The sequence below is a fragment of the Aegilops tauschii genome, chromosome 5 (genome assembly GCF_002575655.3).
Source record: "Aegilops tauschii subsp. strangulata cultivar AL8/78 chromosome 5, Aet v6.0, whole genome shotgun sequence".
Lineage (NCBI taxonomy): Eukaryota > Viridiplantae > Streptophyta > Magnoliopsida > Poales > Poaceae > Aegilops > Aegilops tauschii.
Genome location: NC_053039.3, coordinates 351,122,407 through 351,138,051, shown reverse-complemented (window position 1 = coordinate 351,138,051; position 15,645 = coordinate 351,122,407). Strand labels below are relative to the sequence as shown.

The 15,645-nt window shown below is 45.2% G+C and overlaps 2 protein-coding genes across 4 annotated transcripts; both read right to left on the bottom strand.

Annotated features, from left to right (window-relative positions):
• Nucleotides 1–3,151: 3,151 nt before the first annotated feature.
• On the bottom strand, nucleotides 3,152–11,119 carry LOC141023425 (uncharacterized). 3 transcript variants are annotated; one of them, XM_073500382.1, is made up of 4 exons: nucleotides 10,489–11,119; nucleotides 9,824–9,960; nucleotides 9,062–9,163; nucleotides 3,152–4,542 (listed from the first exon to the last, which is right to left on the bottom strand). In XM_073500382.1, exons 1-4 carry the CDS (start codon nucleotides 10,553–10,555, stop codon nucleotides 3,472–3,474), a joined length of 1,377 nt encoding a protein of 458 aa, XP_073356483.1. In that variant the 5' UTR covers nucleotides 10,556–11,119; the 3' UTR covers nucleotides 3,152–3,471. The 3 variants fall into 3 exon arrangements, 2 of the variants coding, with proteins under 2 accessions (XP_073356483.1, XP_073356484.1); XR_012184851.1 differs by having other exon boundaries at nucleotides 4,255–4,542; nucleotides 9,062–9,249; nucleotides 9,722–9,960; XM_073500383.1 differs by lacking the exon at nucleotides 10,489–11,119 and having other exon boundaries at nucleotides 9,062–9,249; nucleotides 9,722–9,855.
• Nucleotides 11,120–11,209: 90 nt separating this feature from the next.
• Nucleotides 11,210–15,380, bottom strand: LOC109737073 (uncharacterized). The gene is made up of 3 exons (XM_073500381.1): nucleotides 15,166–15,380; nucleotides 12,708–14,218; nucleotides 11,210–12,147 (listed from the first exon to the last, which is right to left on the bottom strand). The coding sequence occupies exons 1-3, from the start codon at nucleotides 15,257–15,259 to the stop codon at nucleotides 11,620–11,622; spliced, it is 2,133 nt and encodes a 710-aa protein (XP_073356482.1). The 5' UTR covers nucleotides 15,260–15,380; the 3' UTR covers nucleotides 11,210–11,619.
• Between the last annotated feature and the right edge of the window lie 265 nt (nucleotides 15,381–15,645).

Below are 15,645 nucleotides of genomic sequence, written 5' to 3'. Positions count from 1 at the left end.
GCACATTGCCGCCTCTTTGGACTTGCGCTTTCTGTATGTCTCCACAAAGTATACCATGTTGGTTTTGAATAATTTTGATTATAGCTTAGTGAACTGCAGTTGATTGTTGTAGTTGAATGTATGCACGAGACATAAATCCTGGATTCTATATTTCGTCCACCATGTTTGGACCTACAGGATGTTTTTTTGCCTAATTACTTGACAAACCCTTAAGTGAGAACATACAAGTATACAACAATGGTGTGCTGAAGGTGTTCGGCGATTAATATTTCCTCTCCAGGGATAAAGTAAAATAAAATCATGTATGTGAGTTCTTTCTGTTAAGTGGACATTCCAGCCGAAAAAGGGCAACAGTAGAACAATGTGGCAGTCTGTTAATTTATTTCCTTGATATGATCCTCTCTTCCAAATGGCCAAATGTGACCGACTTCCTATATCTGAGTAATCATCGCAGTTTTTTTTGTAGAATGCATGTAAGCTCCTCTGCAGCGTTAGTCTCTGTAGACAAATTTCTTTTGCGTGTGGTGCAGGTCTTCACTCAGCCTTCTTTTGCAAGTTCCTTTTCTGTGCACAGAAACACCAAGAATAAAGCTTTGTAGGGATAAACAGGACTTAAAACAAACTAAAATAGAAAAAGTAATTTGTATTTATCAGGCAAGTCACACTTTCGGAATGTATACCTTGTAAGCTCAAGTCACACTTTCGGAATGTATACCTTGTAAGCTACAGATTATATTCATACTACAGCTTGAGTCTGAAATTGTATCGATACATGAAAATGTCATGTGTTCCAAGAAAAGTATGTTAGCTGTACAACCAATTTTGGTGTGCATTTCTTATTTATTTATTTTTGAGTTGGACGTGTGCATTTCTAATTAGAAGTAGAAGAAGAAAGATGTGACATGGACTTCCTAAGATTCACATACACATAGTTGAATAGTATACTTAGTGAAATACTAACAAAAATCAACAATCTTATTTATTTTGGCGACAAATGCTGGAGTGTCATAGCTGTGCGTAGCATTTCGTGAAGGAATAACATAAATGGTGGTCTGGACAAACAAAAATTGAATATTTTTTTAAGCTTCTTGGAGTACAAAGCATCACACAAATTTTTTCTTCATGAAATTTTGCGCACAACCAAAAAAATGAAATTTTGTTGGAGAGCAGGATTGCACATCTGACGGAAGATAAATATATCAATATGGTTAGACATGAGACCTACTCCCGCACAGGTCAATCTCAACATGCATCTTTTTGTTCCGTGCAACGCACGGGCATCTTACTAGTAAATGAAAAATACACACACTTTATGCTATGCCTTCAAGAAGGGATCGCTGCACGTGCGCCGATGATGGCGAGTCTACCACGAAGTTGAACTCCGGATTCTCATCCCCAAAGCCAAACTTCAATTCACCACCTTCAACAAGGACACGACACATGCGCGCGATGACATAGTCTGATCAGAGATCTTGTGTTTCCACCGGAGTGTACAAACTCGTCGCTGCAGCGTACCATCTGCCCTTATCCGTCTGCCGACGCCTCGATAGCCGGATACCTCCGGAGAAGACAACAGAAGACAAAGACGTCTCATACCGCCTGCCTCCCGCTACTGTCGCATCACCTTCGATCCGACAGCAACAGGCTAAACATGACACCTCCGCCAGAGCCACCGTGCATCACTTGCCGGTAGCAGGCATGACTTGACGTCTCCATATAAGACACTATGCGTAGCATCCGCCGACAACACATCCACCGGTGGCTTCACCTGCCGGCGACAGGCACCGCCCGATAACTCCGATAGAAGCACATGTTTCATCTGCTGAGCCGCATCGAACCTGATCTGTTGACGGAAGAGACGTTCCATACCGCCACCAACCTTAGAAGGCCGTCACCACCTCGAGATCCAGACTTTGAATCGCCCACATGATCTCGGAGTCCGCTGTCGTTGATGAAGAGGGGTCGCCGCCCCGATTACGGGCGCTACAGGGAGCACCCACCGTCGCACCAGCCGTTGTTGTCGTCGCCCATACAACAGCAACCGCCGCCGCGATCCCGCATCTGAGGTCGCAACCGCCACCCGCACCCCGTCATCCAACATTAAGCGACGTGTCGCGCCCCTGCCGACAACCCGTGCAACCCCCATGAGCTACCACCACCGCACCGACCCGAAGCACGGGAGGACCCAGCCGGAGTCAGCAGCCACCGGAAGGAAACCCCAGCCAGGGACCGCCACCGCCGCCGGTGTGGAGCCCAGCGCCACCCGAGGTGCCGGCGGCCAGATCTGGCCGCACCAGATCGAGCCACGACGGCCAGCCCGGGCACGCGGCGAACGGCCCCCCATGCAGCCACCAGGATTCGCAGCGGGTGTGCGGCACGCGCGTGACCCCGCCGCCGACGCCCATGGCCGCGCCGCCACGCCCCGCCGCCAGCGCGCCGCCACCTGCTGGAGATGCCCGCCCGCGACGAGCCCGCCAGCTGTGGGGAGAGAAACTCTCGCCGCCGCCGACACCGACCGGGCTTTGCCCGGCGGTGCGCCTCGGCGGCGGCGAGGGGAAGGGATGGAGAGGAGGGGGCCCCTACCGGCGGCTAGGGTTGGCCCGCCCCGGTCGCCCGCGGGAGCGACTCTGCTGCAGTGTTGTTCACTCAAGTACTCTGACCAATAATACATAAATCATTTTGCTAAACTTTGAAAACTTCTTTCGAATACGAATTCAAATGTATGCTCCCGCTACACTCGTCCATGTTGGTTAAATTTATGGTCAAAAGTTAAATCATGAAAAGTGTGGACGCACTACATTATGAAATAGAGGGAGTATCATGGAAGCATGTAGACGGCTGGTATCACTGGATATTACCCCTGGCAGGGTACCACGCAACTACCTCTCAGTTGTGAACTTGCTCCAGTGCGGCAGCTGTGATAAGTGCAAGTGATCATTGTCTGTACATGATGGATTGATTGACGGTGGATGACAATAGAGATTTCCTGAAAACCTGTACCATAATTTTTTTAATGGACAAAAGATTTAACTTTCAGCAATTGAGGGGAGTTAGATTTTGGTTCAAATTGTAGATTAGTGGCGGTCTCAATTGTAACTTGTGAAACACCAAGATTTAATGGAAAATAATCATCTTGGTTTTGGTTCACATATTGCAAAGTAATTCATCATAATATATTCTGTCGATGCAAAAAAAATTATGATTATTTACACTATCTTTTGAGGCTTGTATCAGGGTGTCATTTTTTCAAAGAAAATTTGTAAGGGAAGCCCCTAGAGTATAAGTAGGAACTCAAATCCATGAGGACTTAACCCAGATGGTGGGATTGTATGGCAACTCCCCTCAACCAAATGCATTGGGATCACTTCCTCACGGTGTCATACTGTCATCTATAGGCTGGGATCACTATTATGTTGTCCGGGCTTTGCAACCTCTACAACTGCCATAGATGCCCAGATCGACAGATAATTTTTATTTCTTTTCGTCGAGCTTTTCCCGGTGCTTCTTCCCAGCACGATGTTGTATCAGCATTGTACCACTATTGCACTGCTCACAGAAATATACTATCTGCCGTTTCTCCAACTTTTCTGAGTTCGCATTCTTCCTGTTAGAGCAATCTGAAAGTAGTTCATTTGCAGCCTTACGACTGCTCGCTTTCACGGTCTTGCCTTTTCCGAGTACCTCCTCTATCTTCTGTTGGTGCCTGCTGCTTCTGCAATGATCCTCAAATTGAGATTTAGAGTTACATTCGGCCTCGCACATTGTGCAATTCCATTCCGAGGGCGGTTTTTGGTTCTTGGCCATTTGTGGTGCATTGTTTTTCTCTTCCTTGGTTTTCGCGCTTAAAACCTGAATGTTTAGTTGGTGTCTCTTGCCTGCAAGATGGTTCTCCAAGTCTGATTCACAAGTACACTGAGCTTGGCAAATTCTGCAGGCCCATCTTGAATCTGGATTCAGTTTTTCTTTCCTTGCCATGCTCTTGCCTTCAAGCAAGGACTGAACCTTTGCTTGGTGTCTTATGCCCCTCAGGTGGCTGTTCAAGTCTGATTCGCTGGTACATATAGCTTGGCAAATGCTACAGCTCCAGGCTGATGGTGGCTTCTCTGAACGCTTCGGCACATTGATGGCATGCGATTTTGCTTCCCCCGCCGCGACGTTCTTCGGCATGGATGTGGCTGAGATGTTCTGCCGGTGTCTTTTGCCCTTGAGGTGCGCTTCCAACCCCGATTGGCCCGAGCCAGTTGCCTGGCAGGTGTTGCAACTCCATTTTATTGAGGAGGTTTTCTTCTGCTCTGTACCAAGAGAAGGTTCTGCTGCTGTTGTCGCCTTCTGACCACTTGCCGTAGCTCTTTGGTCCAGTGTTGCTACATTTAACAAGTGCTTCTGCCCAGCATAATGCTGCTGCAAGTTCTGCTCACTAGTTGCTTGCACCTCACAGACGGTGCAATTCCATTTCATGGGTGTTTTGGGCTTCTTAACCGGTATGGTTATTCCTGTTAGTTCCCATTTCTCCGCAACCGATGTCTTACTCTGAGGAACAGCCTGCTTGATAATTTAACTAAGATCATTAGTAAGTGAACTGAACCTATGAAAACAAGGAGAACAGACTTGCTACTGAGTTACATGCAGTTCTAATAGGCCATTGGCAAGTTGACTTGTAAGAGCAGTTAAGCTATTATACCAAGTTACATGAAGTTTGGTCAGACCAGTAGTAAGTGATCTTGAAAACATCTTTTTTTCTTTAAAAAACGTGCACCAGCCTTACAGCAACAACCAGAAAAACTAAAGAGAAAACTAAGCAAAACAGAAAGAACAACATAAACTAAAATCAAGTACTTGGGCAGTAAAATCTGTGGAAAGAAGAACAATAACACAGGATCCCCTGGATTTACAGGAGGAAAATCTGTGCTATATATAGGAGGTAAAAGAGGAAAGAAAGGCAGAAGAAAATGAAAGGGTTGATTTGGAATGTTAGGGGCTAGGGCCTGATTCTAAAAAGTCCTTCATTAGATCTAATATTTGTGATAAAAGAATTGATTTTATTGGTTTACAAGAGACCATTAAAAATGAGTTTACCAAGAACGAGCTGAATAATCTTAGTGGAGGTAGAAAATTTGACTCAACCTAGAGGGAGAGCAGGGGGTATCCCGGTGGGGATTAATAAAGATACTTTTGAGATTATTAATGTAGAGAAGGGGATCTACTTCATTAGAACACTCCTTGATAAAAAAGCCAAACTTGAATGGAATCTAATTATTGTATATGGAGATGCTCAAGATGTGGGTAAAGCTGCTTATATGGCAGAAATATCCAGAGTCTATCAGAATAATGCCTCTGTACCATGCCTTAGGGGGGGGGGGGGGGATTTCAATGTTATAAGGAAATCTGCTGACAAAAATAAACCTGGTGGATATAATCACTGGAGTTTTGTTTTTAATGCTATTATTGAGCAAGCTGGTTTAAGAGAACTACCTTTGAATGGGAGAAAATTTACCTGGGCTAATAATCTACCTGAACCCACTTATGAAAAACTAGATAGAATCCTGATCTGCCCAGATTGGGAGGATCATTATCCCCTGACTGAGGTTTATGCCCTAGAAAGAGAACTTTCGGATCATACCCCCTGATCCTTGACACAAGGGAGAACACATATTCACCACCTATTTTTAGATTTGAAAACTCCTGGATGATGAGAGAGGGATTCAAAGAATTTGTTATTAAATCTGGTCTGCAAAGTATCATGGTGATACCACTGAACAATGGCAGAGAAGAATGAGAGTGTTTAGACGGAAAGTGAGAGGGTGGATTTTAAACTCTGATGCTTGGTATAGAAAAATTAGAAAAGAGATCCTAATGAAATTAGATGCTATAGACAAAAATGCTGAGATTATGGGCCTTTCTGCTCAGGATAGAGAAGAGCAAAAAGACCTAAGGTCTCAATTACACGGATTGCTAAAACAAGTAGAAATGAAATGGCTTCAAAGATATAAAGACAAAGAAATAAAAGATGGAGATTGTAATACAAAGTATTATCATGCTAAGGTGAATGGGAGGAGGAGAAAAAACAGAATTCTTTCCTTAGAACAAGAGGAAGGGGTGATTGAAGGAAAAGACAATCTTATTAGATACATTACTGACTTTTACAAAAAACTGTTTGGGCAACCAGACACATTTTCAATCAACCTCAATATTTTGGGGGGGCAAGCAATTACTAGGGAACATGCTGACACCCTGGTTAAGCCTTTCTCAATGGAAGAGCTTCAGGCAGTTGTTTTTGGGATGGAGAAAAATAAAAGCCCTGGCCCAGATGGAATACCAGTTGACTTTTACCAACATTTTTGGGAGACTGTCAAGTGGGATTTGATGAAACTTCTGAATGATTTTCATGAGGGAAAATTAGATATCACGAGACTTAACTATGGGATTATTACTTTGGTCCCAAAGTCTAAAGATGCTAAACAAATCCAAAAGTTTAGACCTATCTGTCTACTGAATGTTAGCTTTAAGATTATTACTAAAGTCCTGATGAACAGATTAAGTAGAATCATTAAACCTATCATCCTCCCAACACAAACTGCTTTCATCAAAGGGAGATATATCATGGAGGGGATTGTGATTCTTCATGAAGCCCTTAACTCTATACACCACTCAAAACAAAGTGTTGTTTTGTTTAAAGTGGATTTTGAGAAAGCATATGACAAAATAAAATGGCCATTTGTTTACAAAATGCTAAAAATGAAACAATTCCCTGATAAATGGTGTGATTTGGTTATGCATACCATGATAGGGGGACAAGTTGGAATTAAGGTAAATGATAAGATTGGACCCTACTTTAAAACATATAAGGGGTTGAGGCAGGGAGATTCTATGTCCCCACTGCTTTTTGACATAGCTGCAGATGCTTTGGCTATAATCTTAGATAAAGCCAAGCATGCAGGCTATGTTAGGGGGGGGGGGTACTAACTGAATTAGGGGATAATGGAGTAAACATGCTGCAATATGCAGATGATACCATTTTCCTACTCAATGATGATGAGGATAGTGCAAAAAATCTTAAATTCATACTCACAGCTTTTGAGCAGATGTCTGGACTAACTATTAACTTTCACAAAAGTGAGGTTTACCTTTTTGGGGAGGCCAAAAACAAAAGTGAGATTTATCAAGAAATATTTACTTGTAGTAAGGGGGAAGTCCCCTTTAAATATCTGGGACTACCTGTTACTAATGTGAGACTAGGCAATAAATTTTGGAAGAGTGTGACTGAAAAAATAGAAAAGAGATGTGCTTGCTGGCAAGGGAGACTATTAAATATGGTTGGGAGAGTAACTCTAGTCCAGGCCTGCCTGACAAATATGCCTATGTATATGATGTCTTTTTACCCCTTGCCAGTGGGGGTTTGGAAAAAAGATGACTTCTTCAGAGCCAGACTAGTCTGGCAGGAAAATGAAGATAAGAAAAAATATCATCTAGTCAACTGGAAAACATGTTGTTTGCCAAAGGATTTGGGTGGTCTAGGAATACTAAATCTTGATTGTATGAATAAAGCCTTGCTAGCAAAATGGCTCTGGAAATTAGAGACAGAAGATGGGATGTGGGTCAGAATCCTTCTAAATAAATATGTAAAAGGAAAATGTATATCTGGAATTAAAAAGAAACCTGGTGACTCTCAGTTTTGGGGGAGCCTGATGCAGATTAAAGACATATATTATAAAAATATAAAAAAGAAATTGGGAGATGGACAGAACACTAGATTCTGGGAAGATTGGTGGGTAGGGTCTAAGCCACTGAAAGAGGCCTACCCAAACCTTTATTTCATCAGCTTAACCCGTGACATTTCGGTGGCCCACGCCATTGACATGGGATGGGGGGGGGGTTAAGTTTAGAAGGAATTTGTCTGGAGATAAAAGAATTCTATGGGATAGTTTGAAGACCAGATGTGAGGAAGTGAGAATGTATGCGGGCAAAGATCAGCCACTGTGGATGCTGACAGCCAACAGACAATTTTCAGTGCGATCAGTCTATCAACAGTTAGTTAAAACAGATGTGGGGTTTCCACACAATTTTCTTTGGAAAGTGAAAATTCCAGCGAAAATCAAGATGTTTCTCTGGCTAATTGCCAGGAAAAGTATACTAACCAGAGATAATCTTGCAAAAGGAGGGTGGAAAGGTAATCAGAGATGTGTGTACTGTGGTCAAAATGAAACCATAGATCACCTCTTTTTCTCTTGTTCTGCTGCAAAGTTGCTTTGGAGTTTGATAAAATGCTCCTTCAATCTAAAAACAGCCCCGACTGGGGTTGATGATTGCCTAGGAGTATGGATCAAGAAATTCAGGCTAGAGGGAAGGAAACTACTGCTAGTTGGAATGTCTGCAATTCTTTGGGCTATTTGGAAATGTCGAAATGATATAATTTTTCGAGATAAATTGGTCACTGACCCCATGAAGTTGGTGAAACTAACTTGCAATTGGATTGTGGATTGGGCTGTTTTGCAGAGAAAAAACCGGGGACAAAACCTGCTGATGCTGGGGGCAAAACTAATCGAGCAAGTAGCAAGTGAGGTATACAGAGCTTCGCAGGGAGAGCGGGAGTTCCTCGTCTGATGAACTGAAGATTTCGTTTTCTGAAGATGGCTCGATTTTCCCTTTCTTGTTTTTTGCTTGCTGGAGGCTGCGCCCTCGTGCTCAAAAATGGTCGCCTGTGACCCTAGAATTTGAATTTAGACACTGGTTCTCTTTGGATGTTGGTAGCTGATTAGGTGTCGCTGTCGTGAACTGGAACTCGTGGTGGTTTCGTTAATGAAATCGGAGGCCCCCCCCCCCCCCCCCCCCCCCCTCTCTTGCTCAGAAAAAAACTTGGGCAGTAAACTTGCCATGTTCCATATTTAAATACTACCAAATCTTAGGTATGCACAGTTAAAGAAATTCTCACGTATTGTGAATTATGATCACAAGATAATCAGTTGGAGTTTGAGGGGATTCATGACTGTAAACAGCACCCTATAATATATCGAGACAAAACAGAGGACATATGTAAAGAGTACAAAATGGACAATGCCCTCACCTCATTGGAGCCCGGCAGCCTCTGCTCATCAGACACTGCATTCTGTCGAGCCACCTTACCATCGCACGTCGTCAAGCATTCGCCGGCTGCTGTCGGCGTGGCCTGCTGGCCGCCAGTGGCGGCGCGCAGGGCCATGGCGCGCTCTATCTTGTACTCCCTCCATCCCAAAATTCTTGTCTTATATTTGTCTAAATACAGATGTATTAAGTCACGTTTTAGTATTAGATACATCCGTATCTAGACAAATGTAAGACAAGAATTTTGGGACGGAGGGAGTAAGAGCAGTTAAGCTATTATACCAAGTTACATGAAGTTTGGTCAGACCAGTACTAAGTGATCTTGAAAACATCTTTTTTTTTCTTTAAAAAACGTGCACCAGCCTTACAGCAACAACCAGAAAAACCAAAGAGAAAACTAAGCAAAACAGAAAGAACAACATAAACTAAAATCAAGTACTTGGGCAGTAAACTTGCCATGTTCCATATTTAAATACTACCAAATCTTAGGTATGCACGGTTAAACAAATTCTCACGTATTGTGAATTATGATCACAAGATAAGTGGTTGGAGTTTGAGGGGATTCATGTAAACAGCACCCTATAATATATCGAGACAAAACAGAGGACATATGTAAAGAGTACAAAATGGACAATGCCCTCACCCCACTGGAGTCCGGCAGCCTCTGCTCATCGGACGCTGCATTTTGTCGAGCCGCCTTACCCTCACATGTCGTCAAGCATTCGCCGGCTGGTGTCGGCGTGGCCTGCTGGCCGCCAGTGGCGGCGCGCAGGGCCATGGCGCGCTCTATCTTGGCCAGCTCGGCTACTATGATCTCCTGGCGAAGGCGGTCCTTCTGGAGCTGCGACAGCAGCGCGTCCCTCATCACCAGCATCGGGTCTCCTGCATCAACAGCATTGTGTGGCCATTAGGTGTGTCAGCGTGACAAGAATTCTACACCAGCGCGTCCCTTTGAACAAGAGTTCCACCACATCTGATCTGCTGATTGAAGAGGAACAGGTTTGCAAGTGTTTCTTCTTCTTTTGGCGGTACGATCGAAAAAATTATGTCTAATTCTTTAACCTGATGCCTCACAAACAGATCCGAAAAACAAGCTAAGAACGAACACATCTCACCATATCTACTGTTCTACGCCTGATACTACAATTATGACGCAGACTGGAACCTGCTTCCGTGTTGAAAATTGAGGTTTGAGTATCCCCCTTTTTTTGTCTGAAGAAAGAAGCAAAAGATTTCTCTAATAAATTGTAAGGTATCCCAACGGTGCAGGTTCCTGAGTTCTTGGCTTGGAATCGAAGCAGTGGCCTGTGGCCTGCATCTGAACCCAGGAAAACTGAAACAAACAAAAGAGTGGCCAACGATCGGGAGACAGCGAGGAGAAGGTAAGAGTGACAGTGACTCGACGGTTACCGTGCGGCGGAGGGCGTCGGCCGTCGCCGGCGTCGTCGGTGGATCGGCCGCGGCGGGAGAACTCCATCGGTCTGGTCCCAGTGGTAGCAGAGCAGCGACGGCGAGAAGAACCTGAGGCCGGGCCGCCGGAGTTGGTGGCTCTGCTCGGGGGACGAGAAGAGCTGAGGGCGGGCGTTCCAGGCAAAGGAGCGTGAAAAAGCAAATTGGGCCCGATCACACAACGAACGGCGGCTTAAAGATGTTTTGCTTAGTCGCAAAGGAAACCGAAGCCGAAATGCCGAAGCGAGTTTGAACGGTGAGGATGCATGCGTCGTAGACAAACTTGGGATAAATGAGATCTTGTTTACACGGCATCGTCCTATTTCCTGCAGGTTTCTACCATCTCCTCAAGTCAAAGATATCTCTCTCCTGCAGTACCAATAAATAAGCATCCCTCTCCTACTCTTTATCAAGCAACAACGGCTCTTGTAAAACCTGTGAACAGACTGAACCATCGAATAACATCAGCGGGCACTTCAATTGCTGCCGACATTTCAACCGCAATCGATGTCTAATTCTCAAAGCAAACTTGCCACAGATGCGATCCGATAAGTAAAGCTGCAAGATTCCGCAGGTAAAATATGTGAATCTAGTAGCGATTGTTCTCAAATCACGGAACAGATGAGATTGCATGCAGTACAACACATCTTCAGAACCTGGACAGCACAAGGTAGCTCAGGTATTACTTACAGCTACTATCTTATTAAAGCCTGTGAACTCAACTCAATCAGCACCGGAAATGAGTAGTCCCCTCTTTTCCAAAAGGGAAAAAAGGGAACACTCCTTTCCAGTTTTTAACTAGAAATATATAGCAGAAAACCTAATAAGAACGTTACACTAGTATGTACACCTGCGTGGAACATTTTGACACCTAGCTAGGGTATAGGGACACAGTCCGGTGACATGAACACGTAACCAGAGACTTCTAAGTTCTTCACAGAAATAAACTCCGGTGCAGCCACCGACATGGGAAGTTGCAGGGGCGCCGTGCTAATAACATTTGAAGATTCACACGTTAATCAGACACTAACCCGTCGTGCGATAAACGCGAGACTTCACAACGAACCGCTGCCGCTCTGCAACTGCTGCCTCTCAATGGCGTGCCTCAAGGTTCTCCCTGTGTTTCTTCCCGGCGAGATGCGACTGCATCACCTTCTCGCTGGTGCACTCCACTTTGCATAAATTGCAGAAGGGAAATCTTCTTACAAACTGCTCCTTCGGACCTTCAGTACCCCTGCGGTCAACGAAACGCTTGCCCTCCTCGTTGCCTCCTCCTGCCTGCCGGGTCTGTGCGCTCTCCTGATGACTCCTCCCTTTGAGATGGTGGCTCCCGGCTTCTGTGTGCAGGGCCTGCGCGCTTTCCTGGTGGCTGCTGCCCTTGAGATGGTTGCGCAAGTCAAATCCAAAGGCTTTCTGCCTGGAACGCAATGTCTCAAGGTTCAACCGGTGTAGTTCGCCTGCTTTGTGTTGCATCAAGTCTTCTTCACGGGTCAGGTTCACTTGACAGAGGGTGCAATTCCATTCTTCAAGTGGCTTCTGCCTCTTCGGTGATGGAGTTGTCACAACCGGTCCAAAAACCGGTCTCCTTTTCACCCCACTAGGCGTGGTTTGGGTATTAGGCTGAAAATTTGTTTAGATTATGGAGCATTAGTATAGTAAAAGACTAGTGAAAGGAAGGTAAACTCAGGCACATATACTACTACTACTACTACTACTACTACTACTACAATCAAGTTCTACAATAAATTTTGACGATGAGATGTAAATATATTAAGTTGCATATTTGAAGAACTTGCCCAACTAAAGTAGTTGCATATCTGAAGAACTTGCCTAACTAAAAGTTTGCATAACTAAAGTAAGTTGCATATCCAAAGAATTTGCCTAACTAAAGTAACTCAACACTTCTATGAAACGGGATCAGTAAGCTATTTGGTATCATTTATGTTTCACATTTCCTATATAGCACATACATGTTGATTAACACGTTACATCCGAAGTGGCTACCAGGATTGTGTGTCAGTTTCATTTAAACCAAGGGAAAAGTATTTGCCATGTTGGTCACTGAAGATATTACTGAAGTGAGCAATTGCCAATCAGCCACAACTTAACTATTGGCGACACCACAATAGCAAATGGAAGCAGAAACAAACAAGAACAAATTAAAAGATCAAGCCACTCACCTCGTTGAATGCTGGTCTCTTCTGCTCATTAAATGGGGACTTCTTGCCAGCCAGCGCATGTTGGTGAGGCAATTGCCTCCGTTCATCGATGCAATCTTTCATGGTAGGCTTAGCAGGCTTTGGCTGTTCACTTCCCTGGATTCCACTCTCCTCCATCAACTTTACAGCATGTCTATCCTTTTCTTCTGCTTCGTGCTGCTGACCAGAGACATCACGCTTTGGCTGTTCACTTCTCTGGATTCTATTCACCGTCAGCTTCACGGCATTGCCATCCTTTGCTACTGCTTCACGTTCCTGACCAAAATTTTCACGCTTCGGCTGTTCACTTCTCTGTATTTTATTCTCCATCAGCGGCGCGACATGGCTGTCCTTCGCTTCTGATTTGCGTTCCTGACCGACGGCAGCACGCTTTAGCTCTTCGCTTATCTGAATTCCACTCGCCAGCAGCTGGACGGCATGGCTGCCCTTCAATCCTGCTTCCTGTTCCTTGCCAACAGCTGCAAGAGGCTGTTCAGTTCTCTGAAGTTCACTCTCCATCAACTGCAAGGCATGGTTGTCCTTCACTTCTGCTTTGATTTCTCGGCCAACGGCTGCACGCTTTAGCTGTTTGCTTCTCTCAATTCCACTCTCCATCAGCTGCGTTGCATGGTTGTCCTTCACTTCTGCTTTGCTTCCTTGACCAATGGATGCACGCTTTAGCTGTTCATTTATCTGAATTCCACTCTCCATCAGCTGCACAGGGTGGCTGTCCTTTGCTTGTGCTTTGCTTCCTTGACCAACGGCTACATGATTTAGCTGTTGACTTATCTGAGTTCCACTCTCCATCAGCTGCACGGCATGGCTGTCCTTCGATCCTGCTTTGCTTTCCTGACCAATGGCTGCACGCTTTAACTGTTCACTTGTCTGAATTCCATTCTCCATCAGCTGCACGGCATGTCTGTGCTTCAATCCTGCTACGTGTTCATGATCAACAGCGACACGGCTCTCTATTGCCACCTGCTTGCGCAACAATGCTGGCTCTGCTGGTTTGGCAACGACATTGGTCACAGCAGGTACCAAAGCTTCTTCCACTGCAGGGTCCTTGCTCAGTGACCGGAATAGTTCCACTTCAGGAAACGCTGAAGGAGTTGCTACAACTGGCCTAGATGAGCTGCCGCGTTCATGCTGCTCAGCATCATCGACTGGCCTTCGCTGCGGCACTGGTGACGGCGACCGTTCAACGTGTGGGTAAACAGGAGGTATCACTTGCCCCGAGGGACTCCTGTACCACCAATAAGCTTCCTCACAGGACCGCGGCGTGCGGTACATCACCTCTTCCCGTGGCGTCATCAACGGCAACCCACGCAAAGCGCCAAGCCCTGCTAAGCACGCGGTCATGGCACGCTCTGTTTGGGCAAGCTCGCACAAGATCATATCGTGGCGGATGCGCTCCTTGTGGAGCTCGTGCAGCAGCTGCTCCCTCCTGAACACCAGCGCCACCATGTCTGCCTGTGGTGAGTCAGCATCATTGCCTTCTCGTTGCCAATGGACAGAACGATCAGTACTATAAAAGGACAAAGTATTGTACTAACCGTGCATCATATGATATTCTTTTTCATGGCATCACATGTTGTAACATCAAAATAATCAGAAAGTATTTATGATCATCACATCATAATATAATCATTATAAAATAGGGAAGTTTTGGATTTCTGGAGGTATCTTTTCAAGGATCTACCACTCTTAAATATAGTTTGCAGTGATTTGCTACTTTTAATCCCAAAAAAATGAACACGACCCAGGCACAGGCAGGATTGCGGGGCAGAGCATTGTGGGTGACAGAGCTTAAGGTATCACTGCCGACGGAGCATAGTGTTCCAGGGAAATGGCGTGCGCCGTTGCAGTGGTAAATAATAGCCTATTCATAGACTTGTGAATAATGTTTCTAAAGATTTATATGTTCAGACACAAACCTTTAGCGGTTTCTCTACCAAAAAAGTACAGTTTCGCTAATTCTCATTCGTCGAAGAATCTCTTGGTTCACAGTCGACGCCGAAAACCGTCGATCCGGTATTTTGCTATGTGCAAGATTTCATAATTTTTGGTAACTCTGAGAACAAATACTACATTCCTCTTTTGCCCAGGATGAACCAATCATTACATCACAGTGATATTTTTATAACTGTATGAACAAATTTATGAAATCAACTGAGAATTAGGGTGAACAAGAACTAAATCAAAGAATGATCATCTGTCTCCCTTAGATTTGCACACTCTACCAAAACAATCTCACGCTAATCCCCGAACCTCTCTTGCGATTCGCCAAAAAAAAACAATGTGCAGTCAGGAACGAATTTCAACACAAGAAAAATTCACTCTCTTCACACAAACCGCAAAGCATAGACAATGGAACGGCCGTAAGAATAGAGAGAAGATTTGGCAGTCCCGGACGAGAGAGGGCCCGGCGGAGCCTCATTACCGTGCGGCGGCGGAGGATCGGGGAGGCGGCGGCCATCGCCGACGCCGACGCCGTCGGCCGCGGCGGTTGCTCGGCCTCTGTATGCGAACTCCATTGCAATGCAATGTCGCAGCCGGGGCGGAGGTTTGGTTAGGGTTTGGTTTGAAGTGGAGGGAAGTTTTGGTTTTGGGACGGAGGCACCGAGGGGAAGACGGACTCGCCCTCCGATAGCGCGTTGGTTCGCGAGATTGGTTGCGAACTCGCAGCGCAACTGCCCCTCCGTTGATTGGGCCCGCCCGCCCAGTGCGCTGCGTCTGTGGGGCCCAGTCCCCGGCCCGTTGCTTACTCAAATTCGGATCACGTTTTCTCTCAATTTTTTTAATAAAAATAAAAATGGATCACATGGTCTGGCAGTTCTTTTGCATGTAGTATTTGAGTAATTTTGATCCTTTTTCGCATGAAATTCTGATTATACACGAGTAGTATTTGTGTATGAAGTTC